Source organism: Pseudopodoces humilis, chromosome 7 (assembly GCF_049639895.1).
Source record: "Pseudopodoces humilis isolate 2021_Gansu_Grassland_sample_001 chromosome 7, ASM4963989v1, whole genome shotgun sequence".
Lineage (NCBI taxonomy): Eukaryota > Metazoa > Chordata > Aves > Passeriformes > Paridae > Pseudopodoces > Pseudopodoces humilis.
In genome coordinates, this window is record NC_142206.1 from 13,804,880 (window position 1) to 13,831,372 (window position 26,493).

The window sequence follows — 26,493 nt, forward strand, 5'->3', positions numbered from 1 at the left end:
AGATAAGTTTGTGCTTTATAGAGTCACTACCTGTTCTTTCATTAAAAAAACCCCAAACCAACAACCAGGAGCTACATTCTGTATAATCACCATTCACAACAGTCATTATTATGTTATTGAATGATGACATTAAGAAGGATTTTTTACCTGAAAATACTGATCTTGTGGCACACACATTACAGGAGCAATGGAACAAAGAACCCCTTACCAGTACAAGTAGTGTGCAATCCGAATGCTTCCAAGTGCCCGAGCCAAAAGAAATTTCACAAGAGCGCTGTCAAGGTAGGTTTCATACTTCAATGCCTAAATACAATGGAAATTACATAAATCGGGTCTGCATTTAATTCTTGATGAAGACGTATTTTGTGACTAATGCACAGACAGAATTACCACAAATACTTTGGACAGTCACAAAGTAATTATTTATTCAAACCGTTTCCCCTACTGTGCATTACAGTTAGAGGCACACAACTGTACTTCTGCTACTAGTCAGAAGCAATTCCTTTGGGTTTTCAAGAGCCAGAAAAATTCAAATCTCTGTGTAGGCAGAAAGTCTTACCTGTACAAACTGAGGGAGGAAATCTGTTAACTCATCATCGCTCAATGTCTCTATCCAGTTCACAGCTGTACTTCGTACTTCCTGATCAGCAAACCTAGAAAGTCACCACAAATCCACATTAAGTGTTCTCTGTTCATGTAGGATTTTTTTTCTTATTCTTTTTTTGAGATCAACTACACAGAAAAGCAACTGTATAAAGTCTTCAAAAGCTCAATAAGAATCTACGAGTGTGAGGCCCTTCATCACATAAGATGCAACCACCTGTGCATATTTAGGAAAAGCACACTCAAAACCTCTCAAAACTCTGGTTGTATAAACTCCTGTCCTGTTGCATGTTAAACTTCAGAACCCTAACCACTGTTGCTATGCTTTGATTACATGACTTGGTCAAGCCTATATCAATAAAGAAGGCATGGGGTTCTTTAAAATTTTAAAAACATTTAACTTTTGCCACAAGAAATTCAGCAGTATTTTCCCACAGAACACCATTCCAGGATCTTCTGCCAAAGAAGAGTCATTTAATGCTGAACAAAACACAGAGAGTTCATTTACACTGGTTTTCTTACTTTGAATCAAGTAGTTCCAGGGCAGCTAAGGGTGATAAAGGAGGCCACTGCTGAAGTAATGAATATATTTCTGGAAGACTTGCCAAGTCCCAGTGAGGGGCACTAACCAGTATTTTTGGTAGGCTATTAGGATGGCTATGACAATAATGTCTCTTCTCCCACAAAAATTCTTTATCTTCTTTTGACAGCCTGCAGACAAGAGCATTTCAGTTTATAACGCACATGAAAAACCATCACTTGAATAACCCAAATACCACTGATTGTTGTATTCATACAGATAATTTAACACACAGAATGGAATCACATTGAAATTACTCCTTCCTTCACAAAAGTCAAAACAAGAAGCCAAATAAAACCATTAAGGAAACATTTGTTCAAATTTATCATTTGGGCAGGACAAAATTAAGTTTTATTATAATCTGAAATAAACCAAAAACATCAATGTTAGTTTGGTGCAGATGAGTAAAAAAGCCAAATGAGCCAGAAAAGCTCCCATGGCACATCAACAGCCACTGCTGAGACTGCCACTGCTGCCTGGAACTGAGAAACTGCCAAGCAGGAACAGGTGACTATAACAGGCAGGCAAGGGGGCAACAGTCTTGCAGCAAGAAACTATTATAGCACCAGCCATGGAAAGCACAAGGAAATTCATTAAATCAGTACCATGATTTCACATGGTTTAATTCAATCTCTTGTTTAAGTTTCTACAGGTTTTCAAAATATTTAAAAAAAATAAATAAACTACAGAAACTTAAGAATATATAAGCATTCTATATCCTAGCTACAAATTGTCATGTGCAAAAAGAACCCAGCTGGAAGAGATGGACGTACCCAATGGTGCTATCCTTGGAGAGAATGGCAAGGAGACGTTCTCTCAACGGCTTTTCTAATGTTTCTACAGAACGATGCACAGTACTCTTTGCAGCTTGAGGCATTTTATATTCAATGTCAAAAGAAAGGGATGGGAAGTCAATCTGGGAAAAAAAAAAAAAAAGAAGAAAAAAGAAAAAATAAAGATGATGCAAGTCTTTATGTAGAGAAAGCTCACCCTTCCAGCACTCTCAGATGTTTGGGTATCTGACCTCTTTAGTTCTGCAAGTGCAACAGTCCCCAGCTACTGTTTGCTGAATATTTTTTCCCATCTCAATTCTTCTACATGACTATGGTTCCTAAATGTACAGCTGTGTTATTGCACAATGCAGTGGCTGAAGCAGTCCTCAGAAGAGAAGTGAGAATGCTTAGAGCAGAGATAATCACAGAACTTTCAAACCACACCAGTGGTTTCCACTGTTTTCCAACCACTGACTCAGGCCATGTTTTGTGACGGCTGAGCCATGCCTAATAAGGCACCTTCTCTTTGGGGGGAAATTTGAACTCTGAGTCGAGAGAGAGGTGCTATTGTTCTGTAAAGCAGCTGGAATTGCTACTGCTCATGTCCAGACAAGCCCCATCTCAGCACACATTTCTATGGATTGCTTTCAAAAACATTCTCTCCCAGTACTGACAGCATGTAATGCCAAAGCACTTCTGATTTTTCTTACTTCCAGAAAGTTATTCAATAACAGATTTGTAGAGACTTCCAGGAACTTCACACTCTTTGCCCTTACAGTTTAGTTATTACTATTCTATACTGACTTTCAAATATTTCTTAGCACTACTTTCCCCCAAATACTTATCTAATATGACTTACAAGTCACAGTATTCAAACAAAGAATAGAGTAAATCAGAATTATATATAACCTGCAACACTATTCTTTCCGTATTTCCTTTCTTACTGGCCATCCCTGACACATGATGCAGATGTGATGAGGTCCACAGTTGCAACAGCTTTGTCCCACAAGTTAACAGTCTGAGAAAAGAACATGCACAGGTCATTAGTATCACAGTCTATTTACTTCACCAAGATACTAGTTGTCAAATGAATTTACTGATTTTCACTGGCTGTCGTCTGTACTGTAACTGCTTTAATGGACTGCGCACAACTTTTAGGTGGAAAAGACAATGGAAAAAGTTCAGTTTTGATTTAGTTGCACAGATAAATTAGATGCTCCCTGTTCTTTAAGTCAGAAAAGGAATACTTTTGCCTCTGAGAAAAAAACTGAACACAAACACACACACATACATTCTTCTTAGCTTCTAGAAAAATGGCCCAGGCATATGAATCTTACAGGCATCACCATTTGCTTGGACTTCCCACATTACCAGATTCTGCAAGGGTACATCAAATCACATTTGCATTTGCCAGTGTATTCCCAACATTAATACCATTTCCAATTGTAGTAGGGCACAACTACACTAGTAGACACTTCATAAATCAATTAAGTGTTTTATGTTAGGTACAGAAAACTTCTATCAGTCTATTAAAATCAAAATGCTGCTCAAAAGACTGTATGAAGGCCAAGCCTTAAGTATATTTTGAAAGACCTTTTAGGTTTTATATGTATTTCAAATAAAGAACAGGTTGTTATATGTAAATATTGATTAACTAGGAGCTTGCCAAGCCAATAAAGATTACCAAATCATGCCACTAAAGCACAACTGAACAGCTTATGCTTTTGAATAGTTCTCCAATTTAATACAGTTGCCACAGCCTTCTGTCTCATCCACAAGTAATGACATTTTAAGCACCTTCACATGCACTTCAGCAGAAGGAATTCTAACTTGGCCATAGATTCTTCCAAAACACATACATGACCAGTTTTGCTCTCCCCATATTTCAGTTAGTTTCAAGTTTTAGCTCCTGCCTGTCATTGATGCTATTTTCAACTGTAACTGGAATATTTGGCTACCAGCTTTAATTATGCAGGTCTGGATTTAATTTGTGTGGACTGCAAGTGGGTTAGACCACTAAGCATCTCTACAGCTGCTACATACAGGCCACTCAGCAAGCTCTGGCACAACACACACCACTGCAGTGTTCTGCAAAAACAGAAAATACGGTTTTCTCCCCAAACTAACTCCTATGAGAATAACATGAAGACAAGATAAATTTGTAATTCAAACCAAAAGCTGTGTTTTCAACTACTGTGAAATGTGGTATTTAGATAGGAGACTGAAATGCAACATTTAAGCAGAAGGTTGAAATAAGCATCATTTATGAAAAGAAATACAAGCTTTGGTGGAGATTGAAAGCATCAGCAGGCCATCTTTGCAATGCAGGAAATCCTAAACCCTGCAACACCCTCAAACTGTTGGAATCATCACAAAACAAAAGAGAAAGCAGAACAAGTAAAGTGAAATCCAGAACCAGAGGACTCAAAGCACACAACAGTCAAGCAACATACAGCAGTAACTGTCCAGGAAAGATTTGTCTGCCTTTCTTCAGCCTTGCTTGACAATTTAAACTTCCAGTAAGACCTGGAAGTCAGCAGCACACATAAATACGAAATCTTAAGCATAAGTGCAGAAGCTGTTTGGCAATGGTGCGATCGTTTCTGCAACACAATGTCTAATTTGGGCACCTGTGGTTCAAGCCGACTGGTTAATGTCTCACTGAGTAGCTGTCCAAGTGATAAGCATTTTGGAATGCACTTCATAATCAAAGATGGAAGCACAAAGCAACTTGAACCAATCCAGAAACACTCAGCTTAGGAAAGTTACAGCAGGCTTTTCATTCTTAGTGAAAAACATGTAACAGCATTCAACAGCTGTATTTGAAGGAAAGCCACTTCAAACCAGAAATACGCCACAAGTTTAACACACTTGTTAATTATCCCTTTATTTTAATTGTTTAAAATAAATTTGGCTCTGAATCAAAAAGAATTATTTTAGAATATTCTGGGATATAATCATCCAAACAATATTCAACTTCCTCCAGTAGTAAAGTTTTTCCGGCCAGTTAGATGGAAATCATACAACACAGGACCACATTTTGTCCTCTATTTAATGAAATGCATTTTTTCTGTATCAGTATAGTTTGCAATTCTTACCTTTATCATTGCCTACTATGCTCAATATCAGAGAGGCAGTTTCTATAGCTATAGGTGTGGAGGAAGCTTTACACAGAGCAAACCATATTGATAATCTTACCCATGTTTTGGATACTTACCGCCTAAAATCAAAAAGAGGTAGAGAAACCTGACCCAAAATTTCTGGGCCCTTTCTCTGCCTATTTGAGTCAGGGGAACTCCCACTACTTTGATTTAGGATTCCAAACAAAGTCAGACATAAGACTGATTCCAAAGGCAACTGTGAAATCTGGATGGGGAAAATTATTCTACAAAATAAAAGTATTAAAAATAAGTCAATTAGAAAAAAGGCAGCGTTAGTAAGTTACAGGCTTATACATATAATCCATTCATGCCTCTTGCTTTCAAAAAGTCAATTAACATTGAAGAACAAGTGTTAAATATCCATGCAATCATATTTCACTCCATCTCCCACACCAATAGTTTGTAAAACCTGTTGAATAGCACTTCTGCACTGTCGATTTGGAATAATCCTTTTTAATCTCTGTCTATTAAATCATATTCCTTGCACAGAACTGACCTGTCCAGCATAACCAGTTTTCCCACTCCACTCACTAGGAAGGGCACACAGAACTCCATGTTAGGCACCTCCTCATTTTTCAAATTGAAAGTTTTCCATCCAAATAAAAGAATCTATTAAGAACTACTGAAAGTTAAATTCTAAATGGTACAAAACCTATAAAGCAAGCAGCTGAGGAATATACACCTCACTGAGTTACTCAAGCTTCCACTTTTGTTTACACTGTTTTTACTGGCTAAAAATGTTCTTTTAGTTTGATTTCTCTGTAAAACATGAAAATTGCACTATAAAGCACAACACGGGTGTCAGCAGCTTTTAAGCAATCTAGCAGGCCTTTCACTGTAATACATGAGTAATTGCCAGCAAAAGATGTGACAATTAATCCTGTGCATCACCAGAAAAAAAAAAGGTGGTTGGAGTACTCTCTGAAGGCAGGTGTTCTAGAAACTATCATTGCTGGTCTGAAATAATATGTTCACCACAAACTTTCAGGGTATTCCTTAGGGTCTATCTCTGACCTTTAGCAGTCAGGAGAGTAGATATGGGGCACCATGGAGCTCACATGATGCTTCAGCTATGACAGGCTGCCTGATAACTCAAGTGGCAGAGATTAAGCTGTGCACAGATAATGAAAAATGTTCCCCTTTTAGTTATCAGATACCACCTGCCATTATCTCCCTATCTTTTCTCTGCATGCCCTTCCTTCTTCCTTCCTACCCTCTGTATTTGGGACAAAAACTGATTCAATATTCAGGTTAGTGAAAGTGAGTTGCTTTTCCTCTCCATTTACATAAATTGAGCAGTACATACAAGCAAGCTTTATTCTTTAATCCCTCTTAAAGCAGCACAAGACATTCCCATTGCAAGGAATGTTATGACCTTCCCAACTCCCTGTAATTTTATGCTACAAACACCATTAGCACAGGGCACTTGTCCAGCATTTCCATTCCCCCTTTTAAAATAGGTACTGAAATAACATTTGGAAAAATATTTCTGATTTTGATCAGTAAATTGTTCTTTGGATGCTTGAAATGGAATTAGAACCAAGAGTTGCTTGAATGACTGTATTTAGCAGCTAGCTAAAACAAAACATTTTATTGAGTTTTAACAGGCTAAATTCACTTACAGCTCATCCCATTTAATCAAGTAGAAGAAGTTCTTGTATGTGCCAACCTTCTTGGACTGAACAGGTTTGAACAGATCTTTTCCATTATGGGTCAGAGAACAAATCAAGTAGTATTTTTCATAACTGGACAAGGAAAAAGAATTAAACATAAAAAATCATAAAAACATTAAAAAAATCTATAAAAGGAGGAATTTCACAATAACTAAACCACTTACTTTGACACCCAATCAGAAGAAATTCCATGAGCAGCAAATATTGTGAACTGGAGATGTTCTGTGGCAGTCCAAGCTTCCTTGGTACTCTTACTCTCTTCTGGAGAAATTGTTGCTGAACGGCTACAGGAGTTAGTGTGGAGTTGCAGAAGGGCCTCAACTGCTCTTGTTAACTGGTCTATACTCACTTTCAGAGGGTTTTCAGGCCGCAGTGAACCTAAATGATAATTTATTTTGAATGCATTTCCTCCTAAATTAGCCAGCTCAAAATAGTTTTTAAGTAAAAATTTAAGAACTTTACTTACCAGAGGGGCTCTTGCTATTGTCATCACCATATTTTAAGGATACCTACACAATAAAGTCAGAGGAAATTTCAATACTGAAAATCCATATTAATTTTCCACAGCTATTAAGTATCTTATACAGAAATTACGAAGTATCTAAATTAGCCTCATATTTAAGTTTATATAACACATCTTTTCACTCAAAGTTCCTCAAGAGCTAACTAGCAGCATCACAATTTCCATATGATGGAGCAACTTTTCACCAAGTTCAAAAGCTCATTTTTTGTCAAATCAACTGTTTTGACATTCTTTATGAAGTCCAGAAAGACACAGTACATTGGAATATTGCTCAGGAGAATCTAACTTCTTTGGGTAGAGATAAAACTTGCTCAGGGCTGTTATGGATGAAAGCAGAGGTCATTAACTTATTGCCCAGTAATTTAAATCTGAGCAGCTTTAAACAACTTTTTGTTTTGTTTTGTTTGTGGCTTGTGGTAAGGTACCTTTTGCTGGAAGAGTTATAAATTTACTGAATATGAAAAATATCAAACAACTGAGAAAAGGAACAGTAAGGACTGTTACTCTGTACTATCGTTGTTTGCTTCTTGGTCTGCTAAAATGGAAGTCTCAACATAATGCAACATCACAGCAATGTCTGGTCTCAACAAAGACACTTTTAAAACCAAGAGGTGACAAACAAATCGTGGGAACTTACTCCCTTCTAATCAGGAAAGGTTCCATGCCAAATTCAAGTCCCAATAAAACAAAAATTTTTAATGGAAACTAAGCTTGTGGTTTAAAATCAAACCCCAGTGAATTCCTAACTTCCTAAGAAGTTTGCCACAAGTGCTGCACAAGAATAAAAGCCTTCCTTACACTTTTAATGTACTAATTAAGTATCTTCAAGTTTGAATATCAAAAAATTTCACATTCTTACAAAAAACACGGTCACTTCTTCCAACCACAAAGAATTACTTGGAAAAAAAAAATCAAACAATATCTTACAAAAGATTACAATGCAAGTCTCCAATATTTATAGCAATTTTGTTTCTGAAAGCAGTCCTAAATGCCTTCATACACGTTACTGTGTAAGCCAATGTCCATCATAAAATAATTGCAGGGTTTTATTAATAAAATCCCACCTTTTTCAAATTCTACTGGAGCCAACGTCATTTTTGGGAGCTATTTGTACACTATAATCTAATTATTTCTACAGCTTTCTCCTATCAAGAAGCAAACATTGAAAAAATATTTATATGCTGTATTTCACTATGTTGTCTTAATGTCTTCTGCACTTCCCTGTAAGAATTTTAGTTCTTGTGACAACTATATTTATCTGTCTTCTGCTTAGTATTACAAAAACATCCCTGAACTGATGAAGGCAAAAGCAAATAGAGCTTCACATGAATTGCTGCTCTAGTAAGGCAGCAGGACAACAGAAATAGCCTAAGATCATTTACCTTTTTTATTTGCATTCTTCTCCACCTAATGACTGTTTTTGACAACATGACTTGAGACCATCCTGCTCAAGTGAACCATTCATTATAAGGCAGTGGCATTATCAAATTCTGTGCTATTTGAGATATTTTGGGTTTGTCCTTATGCTCAGGAATGCAGGAGCATGAACAGTTAAGAGTTTTAAGATGCTATTGCTAGTCACAAACACTACTGGGAAAATACATGATGTCAATTCCTCCTTTAAAGCATAACTGCATTTATTTTAGACAGCATGAGCTCCTGCCAGTTCCTCTCAGACAGATTTAGTGGCATCTGCTGTGACACAAGTTTCTAGTTACAGAATCAGAAAACAGTTCTTTGAAACTTGTTTTTAAACAGTCACTATTTAGAGAAGGAAAATATTACCAAAGCAAGTGATTAATAAATTTACAGCAGAGAGATGTCAACATAAATGGAAGATGTCAAGTAGAATAAATAAATAAATAAAAAAAACATAACAAAAAATCCCATCATAACGCTTGCTGGTATTTCCACCTACTAAAGACTGTGAAATAATATTTATCAGTTAAAATATGCAATTTATAGAGTGAAAGTTTACCTCAGCATTTTTAATCCTTGGGAGATTAACAGCCCTCCTGAGCTTCTTCACTGATTCCGTTATTGCAGGAGTCTCTACACAATCCAATGTAGAACAGATTTTTCTGACAGTCTTAATTACATGGTCTACTGCTTTATGCTGGTTCTAATAAGGAATGTATGAGAGAACAGGTTGATCTGATCAGAATAAAGAAAAAACTCAATATTGAGAACTTTCTTATGAATGCCAAAAAAACAGCAGTACAGATCCTAGAATGGGGTGCCAGGAAACATAAGGAGGTTCCCAACCATTTTTCTATTAAACTGTTGGCAAACAATTATTTTCTAATGAGATACTAAGCCGAATTTCCCTCATGGCCTAAAAAGAAAGTGCAGTTCAAAGAAGAAAATTCAATTAATGTGATGAAGCAATGCTGAAGAAGCAGTGTTTCAATTTCTGCACTCAGAGATACAGGTTTAAATTACACTGACACTTCTACTACTTACACTACAGTACCACTTCCATGATGGAACTACTCTTTCTTACTTCACTTTAATATACTTTTGTAGGCTACTTAAGACAAAGTTGAGATGCTCCTAATATTCTCCTCCTCCTACTCTTCCAACAGAAGAAAAGCCACTTGAGTGAAATCTGAATTATCCTAGGTTTCCTGGGGCTTGTTTTTTAATCTAAGGAAAGTCTTCACCCAATTTTAAAGAACACACATAGAAAATTAAAATATTCACTTTGAAATAATGGTTAACTTTTTGAAGGCTTAATGTGTAGTTTTTGTTCACAATTACAACTAAATAAGAGGAAAAATTACTTCAATATTCTCACTAAGATGTAAATTGATTCCCAACCACCACTCTCTCAGATGTAGTGTCATGGCCTTCCTACAAATGGATAGCAAAGAAGCCATTTGAATCAGAAAGTTTTTAAATTGAGAGTTACCTGGCAACAATTAACTATTCTGGTAAGAAAATAACCACAGAAGTCAGAAGACACTGTAAATATTTAAGCTATTCTTCCTAAGCCAGCAAACTGAAGGTAACAGCTTCTTTGTGACTTGAAAAAATAAATTTCCACTGCTATTTTCCTCACAGGCTCTCAAATCTCAATAAAAAGACAATTGATAACTTTCAAAGTGTTCAAGAATGTGAAATCAAATCCTACATACAGATTATTTATGGATTACCCTTCTTCACTTGGATTAGCAAACTTCAGCTGCTGAGTATTACAGGAATTCACTTAATGAAGTAAAAAATTTCAAATGCAGAGCTGCTGCTATTTGGACCTAATCATCACCACCTACAAACTACATCTCCCAACCTTAAAAACACTGCAAAGAATAGAACACAAGTCTGAATCGAGATGTTTTGCATTCCTCATCTCAGCCTGTGAAATCACAGCTAAAACAAAGCTGAAGCAGCTGCAAGAGCAAAGCAGCAAAACCACCACCATGTAAAGGAGCAGTAACAGCTCACTCTTCTTCAAAAAGGTTGTGTTCACAACTACCCTTGAGAACGTGGTGAATCCCCATCAAGGGTGATTCACATTAATTCCCATCAAGGGAATTAAATAATATTAAGGGAGCATGGAATAGCAGACAGCAGCTTGTTCAGACCTGAATTCCTAGAGAGGCAAACAAACATAGTGGAAATGAAAAGTACTGCAATTAAATAATTCATTTCAAGACTGTTCTTATAGAAACTGATTAAGAAAAACAGTTATCTAATGTTTAAGCATTTAAAACTCCAAGTTACAATACTATCATTAGTTAAAAGCAGCTTCTCCATTGAGAAATGAGCAAAGCAGGTTATATCCATAAGCTTTTGTAGACGGGATATTACTCTAAATTATTAAACATTCAAGCTGCTTTAAGGTACCTGTCATACACTGAAACAGACAATTTTTTTGACAAAGTATTTTAAATTAATTGAATAATGCAGAACAAGATGTTATTATGATTTGTGTAAAACTTGCTTGTATGTTCCAAACATGCTTCAGTTCTAACTCCCATTGTACACAACTATTCCTGCTCTCTATTATGCAGATCTTTACCTGTTAATAAACACATTCTTCATGACTGTCAACAACAGCCATAGTCAGAATTCAGACCTCTTCCCTATTCTCCTGAATTAACCTCTGCCAGCATGTTTGAGGCAAAGATTATTTTGCACCCCAGGACTTGGAAGATACATTTCTAGTTGTGCTGATCAGGTGATAACTGGTTTGCATGAAAAGCCAGGAAGAAAAGAAGAACAGAAATCCAAATACCCATGATCATAATTTCACATTTGACAGCTTGTTCAGATTCTCACTTTCCCTGAGAAAACCTGCAAGTCTTTTTCCCAGCTACCTTATCAGTGAATTTGGTCATGCTACTTTTGGTTCAGCAATAATCTACCATGACCATACCTCATTCTTAAGGGCTATGTTAACTTGCTTGTGATAAACCTCAAGAAGCTCTTCAATGGAAGATCTGAAAGAAATAATAGTTATTGAATACAAGTACAAGAACAGAACAGAACACAACCTTGGTCAGGAATTCAGCAATGATCAGCACTCAATTATTAAAATAACCACAAAACATTACCTTATGATAGGTTCTCTGAAAGGCTTTTCTACTTTGCAGAGGTGCTTGGTTAGATGTACAGGTGTCCTGTCATCATCTTCCTGCAATAAAATATTAGGTACTAAGTCCAGTTGTCACCTTTCTGTAATTTGCATATTGTTTTGGAAGATTTATTACTAACACCTGGGGTGTTGAAGGGGAAAGATGTAAGGTGATCTCTTCAAAGTGGAAAAGAAATAACTACTTAATAGCCTGTGAAATGCATACATAGGGGGACAGAGGGAAGAAACAGCCATCAAGTGCCCAACTATGCAAATACCAAATACTCCTTCCTTCCTCTTTGATGGTCTGATATGTATTTAATTAAAAACTGTTCACAACTTTTATTTAACTCTGAAATTTGTTCCTTCTTTTTCAGGCCTTGAGTTTAGTCCAACTGCTTGCATACTTTTTCCAGATATAAAATACTTGTTTCTAGTAAGAGGCATTATCCCTGTTTATGTAATTTGCCTTGTGAGAACTCAGTTATGTATTTCAATTCCTCGCAGGGTAAGAGGACAGCATTTCCAACACCAGGCAGACATGCTAATTTGTCAATCACACAAGAAGGTCACACCTTGGACCCAGCACTCTCTTGCAGATGGGAGGTACTCACTGTTCGTGCCAGGTCGCTGCATATCCCGCTGTGGGTCAGGAGCTGCAGTTTGATGTCCGTGTCCCACTTGCGGCAGTTCTGGATGTACTCGTGACTTCCTATGCAGTGCTTGCTGTGAAACAAAAACAAGCTACAGTCACAACCAGAGCACTGCTTTTCCAAAAACTCACACAAAATATTCCAGGCAATGTGCTGCCATGAAGTAAGAAAATGGTGAATCATCCTCCATGCCATCCTTGATCTGAATTTCACTTCTGCACAAATTCTTATACATTATTGCAGATACCTGTACTTGTGCTAAAGTTCGTAACGACAGTGGTTAACACTGAAACCAACTATTGTAATGCAAAAAACTAATGGGGCCTTGTAAACCATTGGAAAAAAAATCACAACACCAAAAAAATCCAAAAACAAACAAACAAAAATCAAACCAAGAAACAAACAAAACCCTGCAAACCACAACTCCCCCAGTTTATTAGAAAGCAGTTGATTTTTATTTTTTTTTGGTTTCTGAGATTTAAAGAGTGGTCAAAAACTATAATATCCACCTACAGAAATGCTCTGGAAACACACATCTGCATTAGAACAGAGTTGATGACAACCTGCTTTGCTGTATCCCAGAGCAACTCCAAAAAGGTCTGATCTTTGTGCAAAGACTGACTCCCATTTTTAAGATTTCTTTCACACATTTAATCACTAGAGATACGCTTTTCGGTAACAGTGTCATGAAAAAAGCATGAAATTAAGTATTAATGAAAAAGAGTTTGCTTACTTCTGTAAAACTTCTTCTTGGCCACAGACTTTCAGGATATAGCTGCCAATGTCCACTTCATTCAAGTCATCATGCACCCAGCAGAGTGCCTGCATTATTATAAGTTCAACAGGGGAACTCACTGTTTAAAGAAATTACATCTAAAAGTTAAATACAAATCTACAGCGAGTGATATTAACTATTGTTCACTCGCAGTTTGTAGTTATTTAATTACATGTGTTACTCATAGAGAAGACTTCCATGCTTCTATTATCACTTAAATTTCATAGTTTAAGATCTTCACCTTTCTCTCACTAAAAAAGGTATCCCACAAAACTTGCTTGCCATTATAAAAAGCCTCAAAAAATCTTTATAAATTAGGATACAGTGCAGTCACTAAACCAGAAGTACAAACACATTCTGCAGGACAGAGGACAGGTTTTGTTTTTTTTTAATTATATTATTATTATTATTATTGTTGTTGTTACTAATTTGTCCTATTTAGCAAGGATTTCAAATAGATACATGATCCCAGAGACACTTAAAGTTTACAAAACACTATCTGAAGAGCTGGAGATGGATCTCTTCTATTTGTTCTGCTTTTGAGGAACCATCAGCTGCAGCTGAGGCAAATCCTACTGGAAGTCCTTTTCCCTTTTTCCTTTCCACTTGCTCAGGAAGTTTCCACTTAGTACAGAGCAGATCTCAGTTATCATCAGCCAGCCTTTGCAAAATGCAACTCTTAACTGCCAGAAGTTTTGTATCAGGCTCCAAACACTTTTTGGAAAATAGTCTCTCTTCTATTTAGTAACTACAGAGCAAAAACATAATCCCAGTCAAACCCAAAATCCATTCCCCCACAGCCACCAGCTGTCACTGACTAAAAATACAGATAAGTTTGAATGACACAAATGTTTAAACACAAAATGCTCTCTAGCCCTCCTTATCTAGCTTCTGATGATCTCCTTCAAATCATATGCAAATAATATCACAAAGTGCCTCAAAATTCTGTAAAACAACTGCCATATAAAAGCAATTTTATATTTCATCAGTACCTTCAGAGTGGAGATTTTTTCCCCCCCTCCAGGGACTTTCCTGATTTTCTATTTTTTTTTCTTAAAGAAAGGAATATTACTACTATGGTAGATACAGAGTGATAATGCCACAATATTTTCTACAAGATAACACATGTTCTTCATCTCATTAACAAATGATTAATTATTACAAACACAGATGTATACGAGCACATATGAAGAATGACTGTGTGAAATTCAAGAACAAGGAAAGATAGGAAGTATGAATTTAGAAAAACTTTAAGACATTACGATTGTTTAACTTGTTATTGGGTGAAATCTACCTTCAACAGAGAGTATCTGGTAGTTGATAAAGAAAAGAGATGCAGTGATAGCTCGTGCAGGCATAGTTTCTGTGCTGTAGCCACAGGCTGCATTGCCAAAGTTCAGCCAGCCCTGCAAAACCCACTGAAGACTGCAAAGACATTACCACCTTTTCCCTGCCCTACATCTTATTCAAATACATTAATTCCTTGCTGACACAAAATGTTTGCTCAGACAGAGCAAACTTCCAAGCAAAGTCTAATAAATGAATGCAAAATGAATTCAAATAAGCTCTAAAGTTCATCCATTTCCCTCCCGAGTTCTTTCTACAAACGGAGTTGTTCAGAGCACTGAGAAGCTGCAGTTCTTTCTGAGCAAGACTGAAAGCCAAACTGAAGCAGCTCTAGCATCAGGATACTGAGCTATGCAACAATTTGACCAAGAAGACAAGCAATTTAAGGCAGAGAATAATTCAAAATACTCCCCTTACTAGTCACATAACTGCCTTTCACCAGCTATAGAAGACAAACTGCCATTAGTTTCAGCATCAGAAAAAAGGGAGTAGAAAGTGCAAAGAAGAAAATATATCAGGTTAGAATGCAAAACACACTCCAAACTAGTCACAAAAAATACTAGAAATAAAGGGTTGAAGCCCTAACATTTTAGTTACCCTACCAAAGCCTTTTGTAGGAAAGGATTAAGCTTGTAATATTAGAGAAGTGTAGTCTTAAGGATTAAGTGCAGAAACCCTTCTTCGGCTATACTTACAATCCACCTCATTTCTTAACAAAAGATTATTAAGTCACCACATAATAAATGTAAGGTCCAGCAAATTAACACAGAATGAAAACACTGATGCATTGAGAGCTTGTTTTTCCAATAGAGCAGCAAGTTCATGGGAGCAATAGAACAACTCCAGGTCTCTTGAGAACAAGCAGCTCTGAAGCAGCTACACTGTTAGAAGTCGAGATCCAAATGATAATCCTCATAAGTGACAAGAGACTACAAAACTATTGAGGCAAAAAAATTTATTACCAGTTATTTGATCACCCAGAACTGCCAGAAGTTGACAGCATGCAGTTACAAATACAACTACTGTGCAGCAAGACTGCATAGAGAATATGAATTTATGTAGTACAGCCAGGCAAACCTTAAAGGTCCACCCCAAACCAATATTCCTGGTTACCCACAAAACTGGGACAGCCAGTTGTGGCACATCCAACAGTATTATTTTAGTGTTTGTGTTCATAAGCATGTATTGAAGGCAAGTAATAGATAGTTTCAGTTTGTATTCCTATTTTCCAGCAGCAGTTTGACTAAATTTTTAGATGGCCTACAGAAATTTATTTAAAAAAATAGTGTTAAAAAGTTAGTGTTAAAATGAAAAATTAAACATTAAAAATCTCAGCCCTAGTGTCATTATCGCCTCAGCAACCATAATGTAAAAATTCTTGAAAAACTGTTTTATTCTATCCAGCTATGGACAGAATAGTGCTTCTGCTTTGCTGGACGTTCCTTTTTACAGTCAATATTTCAGTTTGTCAATTTCTAAATATTTTTAGAGGCACTGACTCAGAACTAGGCCTTTCCTCAGTACCTTTTCCACATTTCCCACAAACAACCCATGTCCCCGAGAGCCAGGGATTACAAAAACTGAAAGGCATTGTGCTAGGCTGAATGTACAGTCTTTAACAAGCAAACTCCAATTCAAGAAGCAGGAACATACCATCGCATGTGAAAGTTACTGGTTGTTGGAATTCTTCGATTTCTATTGAAACTTTGATACTGGCACTCTCCCCACTAATATTTCTTTGCAGCATGATTGGACTCAGCACAAAACCTGGGTTTGTTTGCTGATCAGTATAAGGAAACTTGGTCCTCAGTCTGGAGGAAGAGAAGGTTTATGAAACATTGCAATGGAGAAGTCCAAGACTAAAGCAAAGTAACATGGTAACAACCACAAGGCAGAACAGTAAAGACTACCTTTGGCACTCTACCTAAATTGCATGTGCAAAGCACCATTTAATTTTTCTACTCTCAACAGTACATGGCCCAAAACAATTATACAAGTAATAGACAGCAAAAAAATACTAACATATAATTAGGCAGGTTTTCCACAAAGCTTAGAATATTTAATAGGTCAATTCTTACAGGACATATCCAGCTTCTGCAGAAGGTAAGCTCTAAAACAGATCTTAAAAAGATTATCCACAGTACTTTCTAAAACTTAGTTAAAAAAAAAAAAAAAAGAAAAAAAAGAACAACTAAATTCTTCATATGTTTCAATTTTGAGAAGTCTAATCTGAACTTAGATACCATGCAGAAGGTAGCTATTCCAATCTATGGAAGTTGAGGAAGAGGCCTTAATTGAGGTATTGAGGTAAAGGTTTTTATTTAGGACACAAAGAATATAGAACATTTACCTACAAGTGAATAAACCATACTTGGAAACCTGTTTTATATCTTCTTCTATTTAACATGGATAAAATAATTTAACCTTAAACTTCTACCAAAATTAAAGCAATATTATAGGAGATTAATAACAGAACTCCTCTAAAAGGATTATTTATTTCATCATCTTGATTCTGGACAATAGCAAGACCCTCCAGCAAGAGCTGTCCAGTTGAAAGTCCATCAGTACTTTAAACACTGGGTGTTCAAAGAAAGGGTAACAATTAGATTTAACCAGAAAGTGTTGCAACAAGCCTATCCTATGGGAGCTTTGTCCAAATGCTGTTCATCAGCATGTTCCCCACATATATGAACTGTCATCCTTTTTGTGGAGTTTCCTTTTCATTTCATAAACATTCCTGCTATAAAAAAAAAATAGATGCTATTGAGATTCAAAGATCTCTATTTCCTCCATAATTTCTTGAATTTTGATCTTAAAAGGAATAAAGGCAAGAGTAGTTTGTCTTCTCTAAGAAGAAAACAAAAAGGTAATCTCTCCTTAAATTGTGGCAGTAAGAAAAAAACCCCACACGATCTTTAAGGAACTTTACTATCTGATCTAAGCAGAGACAAATTTAAAGGCTTTATGTTACAAAATTCCAGTGTGAAAGCAACAAAAATACACACATTTTAAGGCTGGAAATCCACTGAGTGATAAGATTTTTGTAAGGTGTATCAGCTAACAAGAAAAAAACAGACTTCAAATTCTTTCAATAGAAATTGTAATAAAAAACTAACAAGATTCACAGAAATACTTTGAGGGTAAAAAGAAATTATAAAAACAAGGAAAAGTAAAAGTCACAGGACCAAAATAAGAAAGAGGACATTATACAATAATCTTAGTACTGAAGATCTTAACAATTCTGTTGCATTCTTGAAAAAAAATAAACCAGGACAAAATCAGGAAAAACTGAGATTAGAAAAGGGAAAAGGATACATACTGAAATTTGTCCCATCAAGCAAAAAAAAAAATAAATATAGGACTGCTCCTGTCAAGCTAACTGAAAATGAATCATTTAGCTCTCTTTTTCTTTTCTGAAAGTTAATTCATATTCAGTTATTTCTTACTTCGTAACTGCTTCAGAAAAAGCTGACAGCTCTTGATTCTGCCCTTCAATTGCTTGGAGAAGCACGTTTTCTGTCAGCGTGCCCGTGGTCCCACAGTCTTTCTGCAACTCAAAGATAATACAGGATTTAAATAGCTGCAAACACATTCCTAAAGCAAGCAAAGCCACATGCAGGTGACAGATTTTCATGAGTCTGAGGTTTACTATTAGTTTTATGTCTGCATCTATATGGAGAAAAGCATATATCACGACTAACTTGAAAAGTATAGATTCACTGGAGCAGTGACTCCTTGACAGCAGGTCATTTATTTACCAGCACCATTATCAGTTAATATTAAGTTGCAAGCAGTTCCTGAGCTCCCAGCAGTGACCTGCTGGGTTTTGTCTAAATTCAGCTGAACCACAGATGGAAGAATCCAGTTCTGCAATTCAAATTCAGTGTAGTTCCAGAAAGAACCACTATGTATCACTGGTGCCCATGATTATTTCTTCCTACAAAGCAGGAAAATACAAGTTGAACACCGGAAGGAAATAGCATTCAGAACATGAAACTTACAACTAACCCCATGGAATCAATTTACAACTGTTTTAATCCCTTATGCTCAATGCTCAAAACACCACCCAAAACTGTAAACCACCATCTTTAAAGTATCCAATCCAACAAATAACTGCTATAAGAGAGCTGCAGTTTCAAACAGCAAAGTCTAATAAACTTTAAAAACCAACAAAAACAAAATGACAAACACAGCAGCAGGTTATAATCCGTATCTGTTTCCTGATCCAATTCGCAATACATCCAAATGCTGGAGTGAGCAAAAAGCAGAAAAAAGTTGGAATAACCAGTGGAACTCAGTTGTCTAAAAGCCACCACTAGCCTGAAGGATTCATGATGGTCTTGCCAGATCCTTCCTGTAATAAGTTACACGATCAGGTACATTCTTCATCCAAAGATTTTACAATGCTTATAGAAACTTTTAATCCAACCACAAGTCTAGGAACAAAGCAGATTTCACCAGAGTTTTTCTGAAAATCACCACAATTTATTCATATATAAAGTAGTGATTAACTACTTAACTATGTGGGTTATTTATTATTAGCCAAAGTAGTCAGCTAATTTTATTAGAGCGTATCAAGACAATATAGTTAAATTAGACTGTCAGAAAAGGGGTCAAATCTGAGACAGCCACATAGTGTCAGGTCTTTTCTTTAAGCACTTTTTTCCCTTCAAATTAACTTGTTTAAGCATAAACTTGGAAGAGAGGCAACCTATAATTGCCACTTGAATTGCATTTAAACCTAATTATTACAGCTAAAATATTGGTTGCATGAACACTGATCAGTCAAAAGGACAAATTCTGTGTAATTGGGGATTAGCCATACCATAGGAGACAATTAGAGCAGGAAGCTGTAAAACCACAAAACTTGAAATGAGCTGCAGGATAATACCTTAAATTTAAATAGACTATTCTATTGTAACATTTCAGACAAGCTCTATCACATAAAAATATTGGGCAAGCTCACAAGTCCTGCTAACCTGTGCAACTGTATCTAGTAAACAATAAGCAATTGCACAACAACAACCAAAATACACAAGGAACCAGGCAGGGAACATACCCAGGGAAAGGCAGACACCTCTGATGAAGGTTAATCATCTGCTGGTTGGCACTCAACACAAAACTCAGCCACTGCAAATCACGAAGCTGCCTCTACAAGTGTTAAATTCTATTTAAAAAAATCTTTAAGGAATACCACATATAAGTACAAAAAGCACTATGCAACCATAGGATAAAAGCACTATACAAGGGGCCTACTTCAAATAAAGTCACACCAGTGAAGAAACACCACTTTATGCCACTATGTGACATTGAATTCCTTACAGAAAAATCTGCAGGTTATTCTACTGCTAAATTCAAAGTTTAGGGAACTAACAAGGCATGTCAACACATATAAACTTAGCCAGGGTAAACAACAAATTCTAATCTAATGAGCAAAGAAAAAAGAGATTTGGTTATCCATGGTTCACCTCAGGGTCACATTTGGCTAAGGAAGGAAACCTCATGTTATTACAAATACGTAACAATAGAAAAGACCTCCTGGTGGAAAATTAAGAACATCAAACATCTCCTTATTTTTAGCTGAACTTTAATATTAATTTTTGATCACTTTTGGGAAAATAATTTCAGGACAACAAGCTTTGAAAAACTAAAATTCTATTTAAACCCACTGGACTCAGATGGGTTTTGAGCAACAAGTAGAATTTTAATTTTTTTAACTTCCACTTGGGCCAATCTAGGAGGTGAAAAAGCTATCAGTCCATCAGGAAATAACTTGAAAGAAAGGATTTCAGGCCAGATGAGATAAATAGTTCATATCAGCACAGGCTGCAAAAATAGAAGTGGTCTGTGAATATAATTAATCTGAACAATGACAAACAAACCCAAACCCCAGTAAATTAATGAGTCAAGTTAAATAAAGTTCCATGGGTATAAAAAGTCACAAGACTCAGCAGCTCTGTGGAAAGCAAGAGAAAACAACACATAAAAGAGGACAAAATGATGCTTTTTCCTCTGCTTTCAGAAATGAGTGTCAAACCCTGAAGTATTTAAAGCTATACTAAATGTATAGCTACTTCAAATATGAATATATACATTAAATAGGCAAAAATAAGAATACATACAAATGGATACTTCATCAAAACAAATCAATCTATTGATTCAGGGATTAAATAGTCATAAGTTTTGATAGAATCAAAATGTATTTTTGATTGAATCGAAATTCTAATATTTTTGTTTAAAGGGGCAGCAAGACTGAGTTTTTCAGGAAGGATCTGGGGGGAATGATCCAGACTTGTTAAAATGCAAGACTTAAAATTTACTTTGAAGAACATATAAACTGAGGTAAATTGGGAAAAATACAAGAGAACTGCTAAAAATGGAGGCTCCATAAATCAGCTTCCTATTTTACTGAGTAGAAAATAAAGCAGAAGCACAGGACAGGCAAAAGAGAGACTACCCACATTGTATTTCAAGTATTACCAATTGAGTGGCTCATCTTTAAATCTATTTATTTCCTTCTTTAATAACTCAGCAGAAACAACCCTACTAACTTGCAGTCTTGTATCATCACCTATCTTCGTAATACAGGCTAGAACTGGACTGTGATGCCAAAAACAAGTTTGGAGGAACACTGGTGGAAAGTAAATCTCAAACCTTCAATTCGGCATTCACTGCAGAAGTGTGCTATAAATTAAGACCTTGTTTGAAAAAGATGGTGACTTAATGAAAATTAATTGACTACAGAACTGATGTTGTGATGCTATCACAAATAAAGCAAATGCAATAAAAGAGTACCAAGCAGGATGCTCCTGCCTGTCAGGAGGGTTTAGTCATGTTGATGTACAAGGTACATGGTACATTGTGCTCTTACACAGAGAGCTAAAATGCTCATAAGTCATCTTCAAAAAAATAAAAAAGGAAGGAGAAGCTCTCACACAAAGCATGCAGTGAAAGCTGACAGAAAGTCACCATCTCTTGTAACATATTGAGGTAAATATCAAAATGATTCTTTCATCTTAAGTACCTGCTGTTCCATCCTGAAAGAAGAACATTTGCTAAGAACTAGTTACAAATGTGTTCTGCTGAAAATCAGATGACTGATGAGGAGGAGCTGGAACAGCCTTTAAATCAAAAGTGGCAGGAAGAAAAGACCACACGTGGAGGCAGAGCTCGAACTTCATTTATGACTCAGTAGTCATGCAAATAGCATGAGACTGGAGCTTACGAACAGGAAAGACCCTTTGAAATCCTACCTTCTTCAAAAGGACCAGGAATGTATAAAGCCAGATGTCATTCAGCAACAGTCAAACACTACTTCCTACAGACACCACCTGAGAAGCACTAATCCAGTGTAGCCCAGTTATTATTCAGGAGTTAATTACAGCCAACCAGCCACCACTGAAAAACTGACAAACACATCACCAGGTGACATAGCAAACTGAGAAGCAAACTGCTGTAGAGTCCAAATTTACATGCCTCTCCAAATACTGTAAAATAACAGAGCTAATGTACCACAGCTCAAGAGCAAGTGGGGAAAAAAAACAAACCCTTAAGTCAGACCCAAGATCTGTACACATGGCACAAAACCAGAGATAAATGGATTTTTTTGGTTTTGGGATGGTTTTTATTCCTTCTCCACTGGACTTCTATTGAATTTCTGCCAGAATACTGACACCTAACCCAGAAAAAACAGGAAATCCTTCATATGAGGGGCCAAAAATTTCACTTCAGTGGAAATTTAGACAGCCTTTTAGGCCACAGTCTAGTAAATATTTCTATTTCTGAGAGCAAAACCTCCTCCAGTTTGGGGGTGGGGAAGGAAGAACTAAAGAATTATTTGGAAAATATCCTCGAGTGATAACAGTTGTTTCTTCATGGCATGTCCCTAGCCTATTAAAAACACCTAGAAAGACAATACCTAAGATTTAAAACAGCTGTAAACCAAAGTCTCAAAAAAGCAACAAAGTCTCCAAAGCAAGCAAATCACTTAACTCCCATTCTCTAATCAGTTTCTACAAATATAATTTTTTTGGCCATTATCACCCTTGCCAGGGTGCTGGCTTTTCCACTGAAAACTCCTCCACTTCTCTTTCAGACTTTGTACTCCACCAAAAAAAACCCTGAAACCCAGAAGTATTCTTATCTACTTTCTAGTGAGCTGTATAATATTTTAAAACACTTTTTTTTTTTGTGGTGGAATTATCACAGAAAGAATTGAAAATAAAGGAAAAGTTAAATAACCTATAGTCTTTTAATGGCCTTGGGGAAAATTAGAATGCCCTAAAGGGCCGTAATTAAGCAGATGAGACTGGCAGTATTGATCACCTGCTGCACAGTTTGGTTTTGACACAAACTGCACGTGCTCCATGTTCAAAGATACGAGTGCCATAACTAAAACCCTTGTTGAGAGTTTGGTCTTGAATGTTTTGTTAAAGTGATCCTAGAGAAGAACCTCTCAAACTTCTTTTTGCCCTGCCTGATAAAAGTAACATCACACAAAGATGTTTTACCTTCTTCTAGAGCAGAAATACAGTGTTTCTGACCCAACAGCCACTCCACCACCCAGCACAGTATCACCAAATGTTCTGTCTAGCATTCCTACACAGAAGGAAAGTTCTCTACCTGCAAAAGAGAACTACTGTGTAAAAGTACTTTTACTGTGTAAAAAGGAAGATAAAATTTTCAGTGCTTAGCTCACCACCTTTTTTTTTTTCACAGTATCATGTGAATTGTTCATAAAATTGAAATATTTATCAGTATGATTTAGACACTTAATTGCATTGAGCATTATTTCTATTTCTTACTGGAGTGTTGAGTTGCAAAACAGCAATTTCCTCAGTAAATGTGGAAGGATTACAAAAGGATGGAGGCATTTTGGGAGATAATTCAGTAGTAATGTTCAATTTTCTGAACAGCACTAATACATATGCCATAACATCACATTATTTGGACACTGCTCAAGCCTACTAATACACATAAAATAAATAACAGACCTTAAAGTGTCTTTAAATACTGTCATTAATCTTTACTGTTATAGTGCAATTTAAAGATACTCATTTACATACCTGTGATGTTTGGCCCTGTAACTTTGCAATCTGAGTTGTTCTCATGTTTAAGGACTGACTCCTTGTGACTGCTGCTCCAGAAGATTTCCCATTAACCTTTCTTTCCAGATGACAAGTTAGTAACAGCTTTTCCTCTAACAGAACAGCATCCCACGGATCTTCAGCAGTCATACTTGAAGCCCTCTCTCCATCATCCTCTGCCTTGTTTAAAGTCTCCACAGTATCCACTTTTGGTTTACTGAGAGGATCCAAATCCAACCAATCGAATTTACTGACATCCCTGCAGCTCTCCGAGGCCGGCAGGTTGGACACTGCAGACTTTATAGAAGTCATTTCTAGGTCTGTGCTCGACTTCCCATTTCTCAGGAATTCTGAAGTGCTTGCAATTTTGTCAAATACTTTTGCCATTTCTGGAGTGAGTACTGGAGGATATAAAGGTAGGCCTCTGTGCGGATGGAAAGGTGTGGTAGCTGCCAGTGGGTATGAAATGTATTGTGACTGTCTTGGAAGACCAAGATAAATAGGCTCTCTAGAGGGATAGGACGACATACTTGGATGGAATCCATTCTGAAATACACCAATCTGTTTTGTGTAAGAAGCTGAGGTGTAAATAGGAGGTAAAGTGCATGTCACAGGTGCTGGTATTCCAGGTGTCCACTGTCTCCTCTGACCTGCGGGCCCACGATAAAATTGAGAAGACATAGACGGGCTCAAAAGAGGACTTGCTGGTAATGTAGGTACTTTACTAGATTCAAAATTGTCATCCAGTAGCAGTTTCTCTAGTTCAGCATGAGTAAGCTTCTCTATGTCAATGGTACTTAGTTTATCTTCCATGCTCTTGGCATCAGACTCTGGAAACACCATGAGATCATGGTCCTGTTTGTTATGAGTCTGTGCTTTTTTTCTGGGGCTGCCTAAAGAATGAAAAGTTTGTTTATTACCAGCTACACCTCTTTCCTTCTGCATTTTGGCTAATGCCTCAGCTTCCATCTGGAGTGCCTCTTCTTTGTCCACATCTTTTGGCCTCGGGGCTGACAGAGAAGGTGAGGAACGCTGTTTGAATCCATTGCTGCTGGATATCTGGGCCATGCCGCAAGAGCAGATGTCCATGTAAAGCAGCAACACTTCCCTTGCACTGGTTGTCAACCCTTGGCTTCAGAGCAGATTTAGCAGACCTGAAAAGGAAATGAAACACTAGAAATACATGCAACAAATCACACATGGACAACTACTAACTCACACCACCAGCTGGCAAAGTTGCATATGTCCTTCAGAAACCCAGGATGCATAATTTTGAAGAGGTCAATTTTTTGTTTTTTTGGGGGGAGGGAGTGTCAAACTTAAAAAGAAGCCAGACAAATAAATTGATGTTCTTTGAATTATGCAAGACCCATTTATTTTTCTTATTCTGCCTACTGGTGCTAGTAAGCACTTGGTTTCTTTTTGCACCACTAGACCCAAGACACACAAAAGCCACCTTCAGGTATGTAGCAGTTTTTGAGCAATTACACAGGTACAATCTTGGGAGTAGAAGTCGTTCTAAAGACTATACAAATATATAATTGATAAAGCACATTATCAAGAGGGCTTCCACCTTATTTCACTAGATTACAAAATCAGACCTTTCAAACTGCTGCACCATGATTATAACGGTCATAATGACACTGAAGGACCTCTCTTCCTTTGGAAAATATTTACCCTCTTAACAAGAAAAATACTTTACCCTCTTAACAAGAAAAATAATGCTTATGAAATGATATTTCTTGGACAAGCACAATAAGCTATTTAAGTACAGCTGCTCATTGACTAATCTCTTTAACAGCCCTTTAAAGGAAGTGTCATTCACTACTAGGTAAGGGAAGAAACTCCAAAAGGTCACTTTTGTTTAAAGCCACCACCAAGAACATGGAATTTTACATTTCTCCAGTTCCAGTCTTATGCTTAGGACTATGATACAACTTCCCATATTCACCACTATCTATGCAGACTCTTTATTAAAATAATCTTGCAAGAGATTACCACAAGAACTGTATTATTCTTCAGCATTACTTCTGCTTTATTCTCCAGCTTTTTGCACAAAGCTGGATCAGAGGTGAGCCCAGGAGATGTATTCCAGCAATAGCCAGTATGCACATCAAGCACCAAGATAAAAATCAGGAATAATGAGTTTCTGCTGGGAGGGTTACATAATCAGCAATCCTCATTAAAACACAGTTTCACTGAACTAGATGAGCCTTATAGTTGCAAATAATTCTGCATGCAACAATCTACAAGTTAAGAATTCTTTGCTGCAAATAATGCAGATAACACAAAATGCTTTATGTTCCCTTTCAATTCATGCCCATTAGAAGGGTTTGGATTTTAGATCAGGGTTTTTTTTGCCCTGCTTGAATCAAACCAGCGAGATGTGCTTCAAACAAAGTGACTGTATTTCTTTGGAGTCCCCACACAGACAGCAAGATTCTTAACAGATTTATAACAGATTCTTTAAATTCTTTAAGTCTGGCCAAGCTTTTGTTTTATCTGCCTCATTTCAATGGCTTATAAGGACAGACATCTTTATAAGAGGTTCTACACATTTCAGCTCAGTCTGAACACAAATCCAAGTGAAACCTTTCACGAAGCAGAATTACATCAGAAATGATGTTACAGTTACCAAGACAAGATTTAAATAAAGAAGGGTGTCTTCAGGAAGACTGAAACAGTGACAGACTAACAGAATTATAAAACCCTGAAAACCACACAACTCAAGTCCTGGGGCATA

General features: G+C 36.7%; 1 protein-coding gene across 4 annotated transcripts in view; it reads right to left on the bottom strand.

The window, feature by feature from the left end:
* The window catches only part of PIK3C2A (phosphatidylinositol-4-phosphate 3-kinase catalytic subunit type 2 alpha), a 50,490-nt gene that overhangs the window by 14,190 nt on the left and 9,807 nt on the right, over positions 1 to 26,493 (bottom strand). For 3 of the 4 annotated variants that reach the window (XM_014252061.2, XM_014252063.2, XM_014252062.2), the window contains exons 2-18: positions 23,730 to 24,904; positions 18,111 to 18,217; positions 16,318 to 16,475; positions 13,276 to 13,396; positions 12,504 to 12,615; positions 11,870 to 11,949; positions 11,692 to 11,755; positions 9,292 to 9,435; positions 7,257 to 7,299; positions 6,955 to 7,168; positions 6,740 to 6,862; positions 5,174 to 5,341; positions 2,866 to 2,974; positions 1,957 to 2,099; positions 1,126 to 1,314; positions 560 to 653; positions 209 to 303 (exon numbers count right to left, since the gene is read on the bottom strand). In XM_014252061.2, coding sequence (XP_014107536.1) covers positions 209 to 303; positions 560 to 653; positions 1,126 to 1,314; positions 1,957 to 2,099; positions 2,866 to 2,974; positions 5,174 to 5,341; positions 6,740 to 6,862; positions 6,955 to 7,168; positions 7,257 to 7,299; positions 9,292 to 9,435; positions 11,692 to 11,755; positions 11,870 to 11,949; positions 12,504 to 12,615; positions 13,276 to 13,396; positions 16,318 to 16,475; positions 18,111 to 18,217; positions 23,730 to 24,839 — 3,074 coding nt within the window. In that variant the 5' untranslated portion in view covers positions 24,840 to 24,904. The remainder of the gene's footprint in view (positions 1 to 208; positions 304 to 559; positions 654 to 1,125; positions 1,315 to 1,956; positions 2,100 to 2,865; positions 2,975 to 5,173; positions 5,342 to 6,739; positions 6,863 to 6,954; positions 7,169 to 7,256; positions 7,300 to 9,291; positions 9,436 to 11,691; positions 11,756 to 11,869; positions 11,950 to 12,503; positions 12,616 to 13,275; positions 13,397 to 16,317; positions 16,476 to 18,110; positions 18,218 to 23,729; positions 24,905 to 26,493) is intronic. The other variant, XM_005522303.3, reaches the window with a different exon arrangement.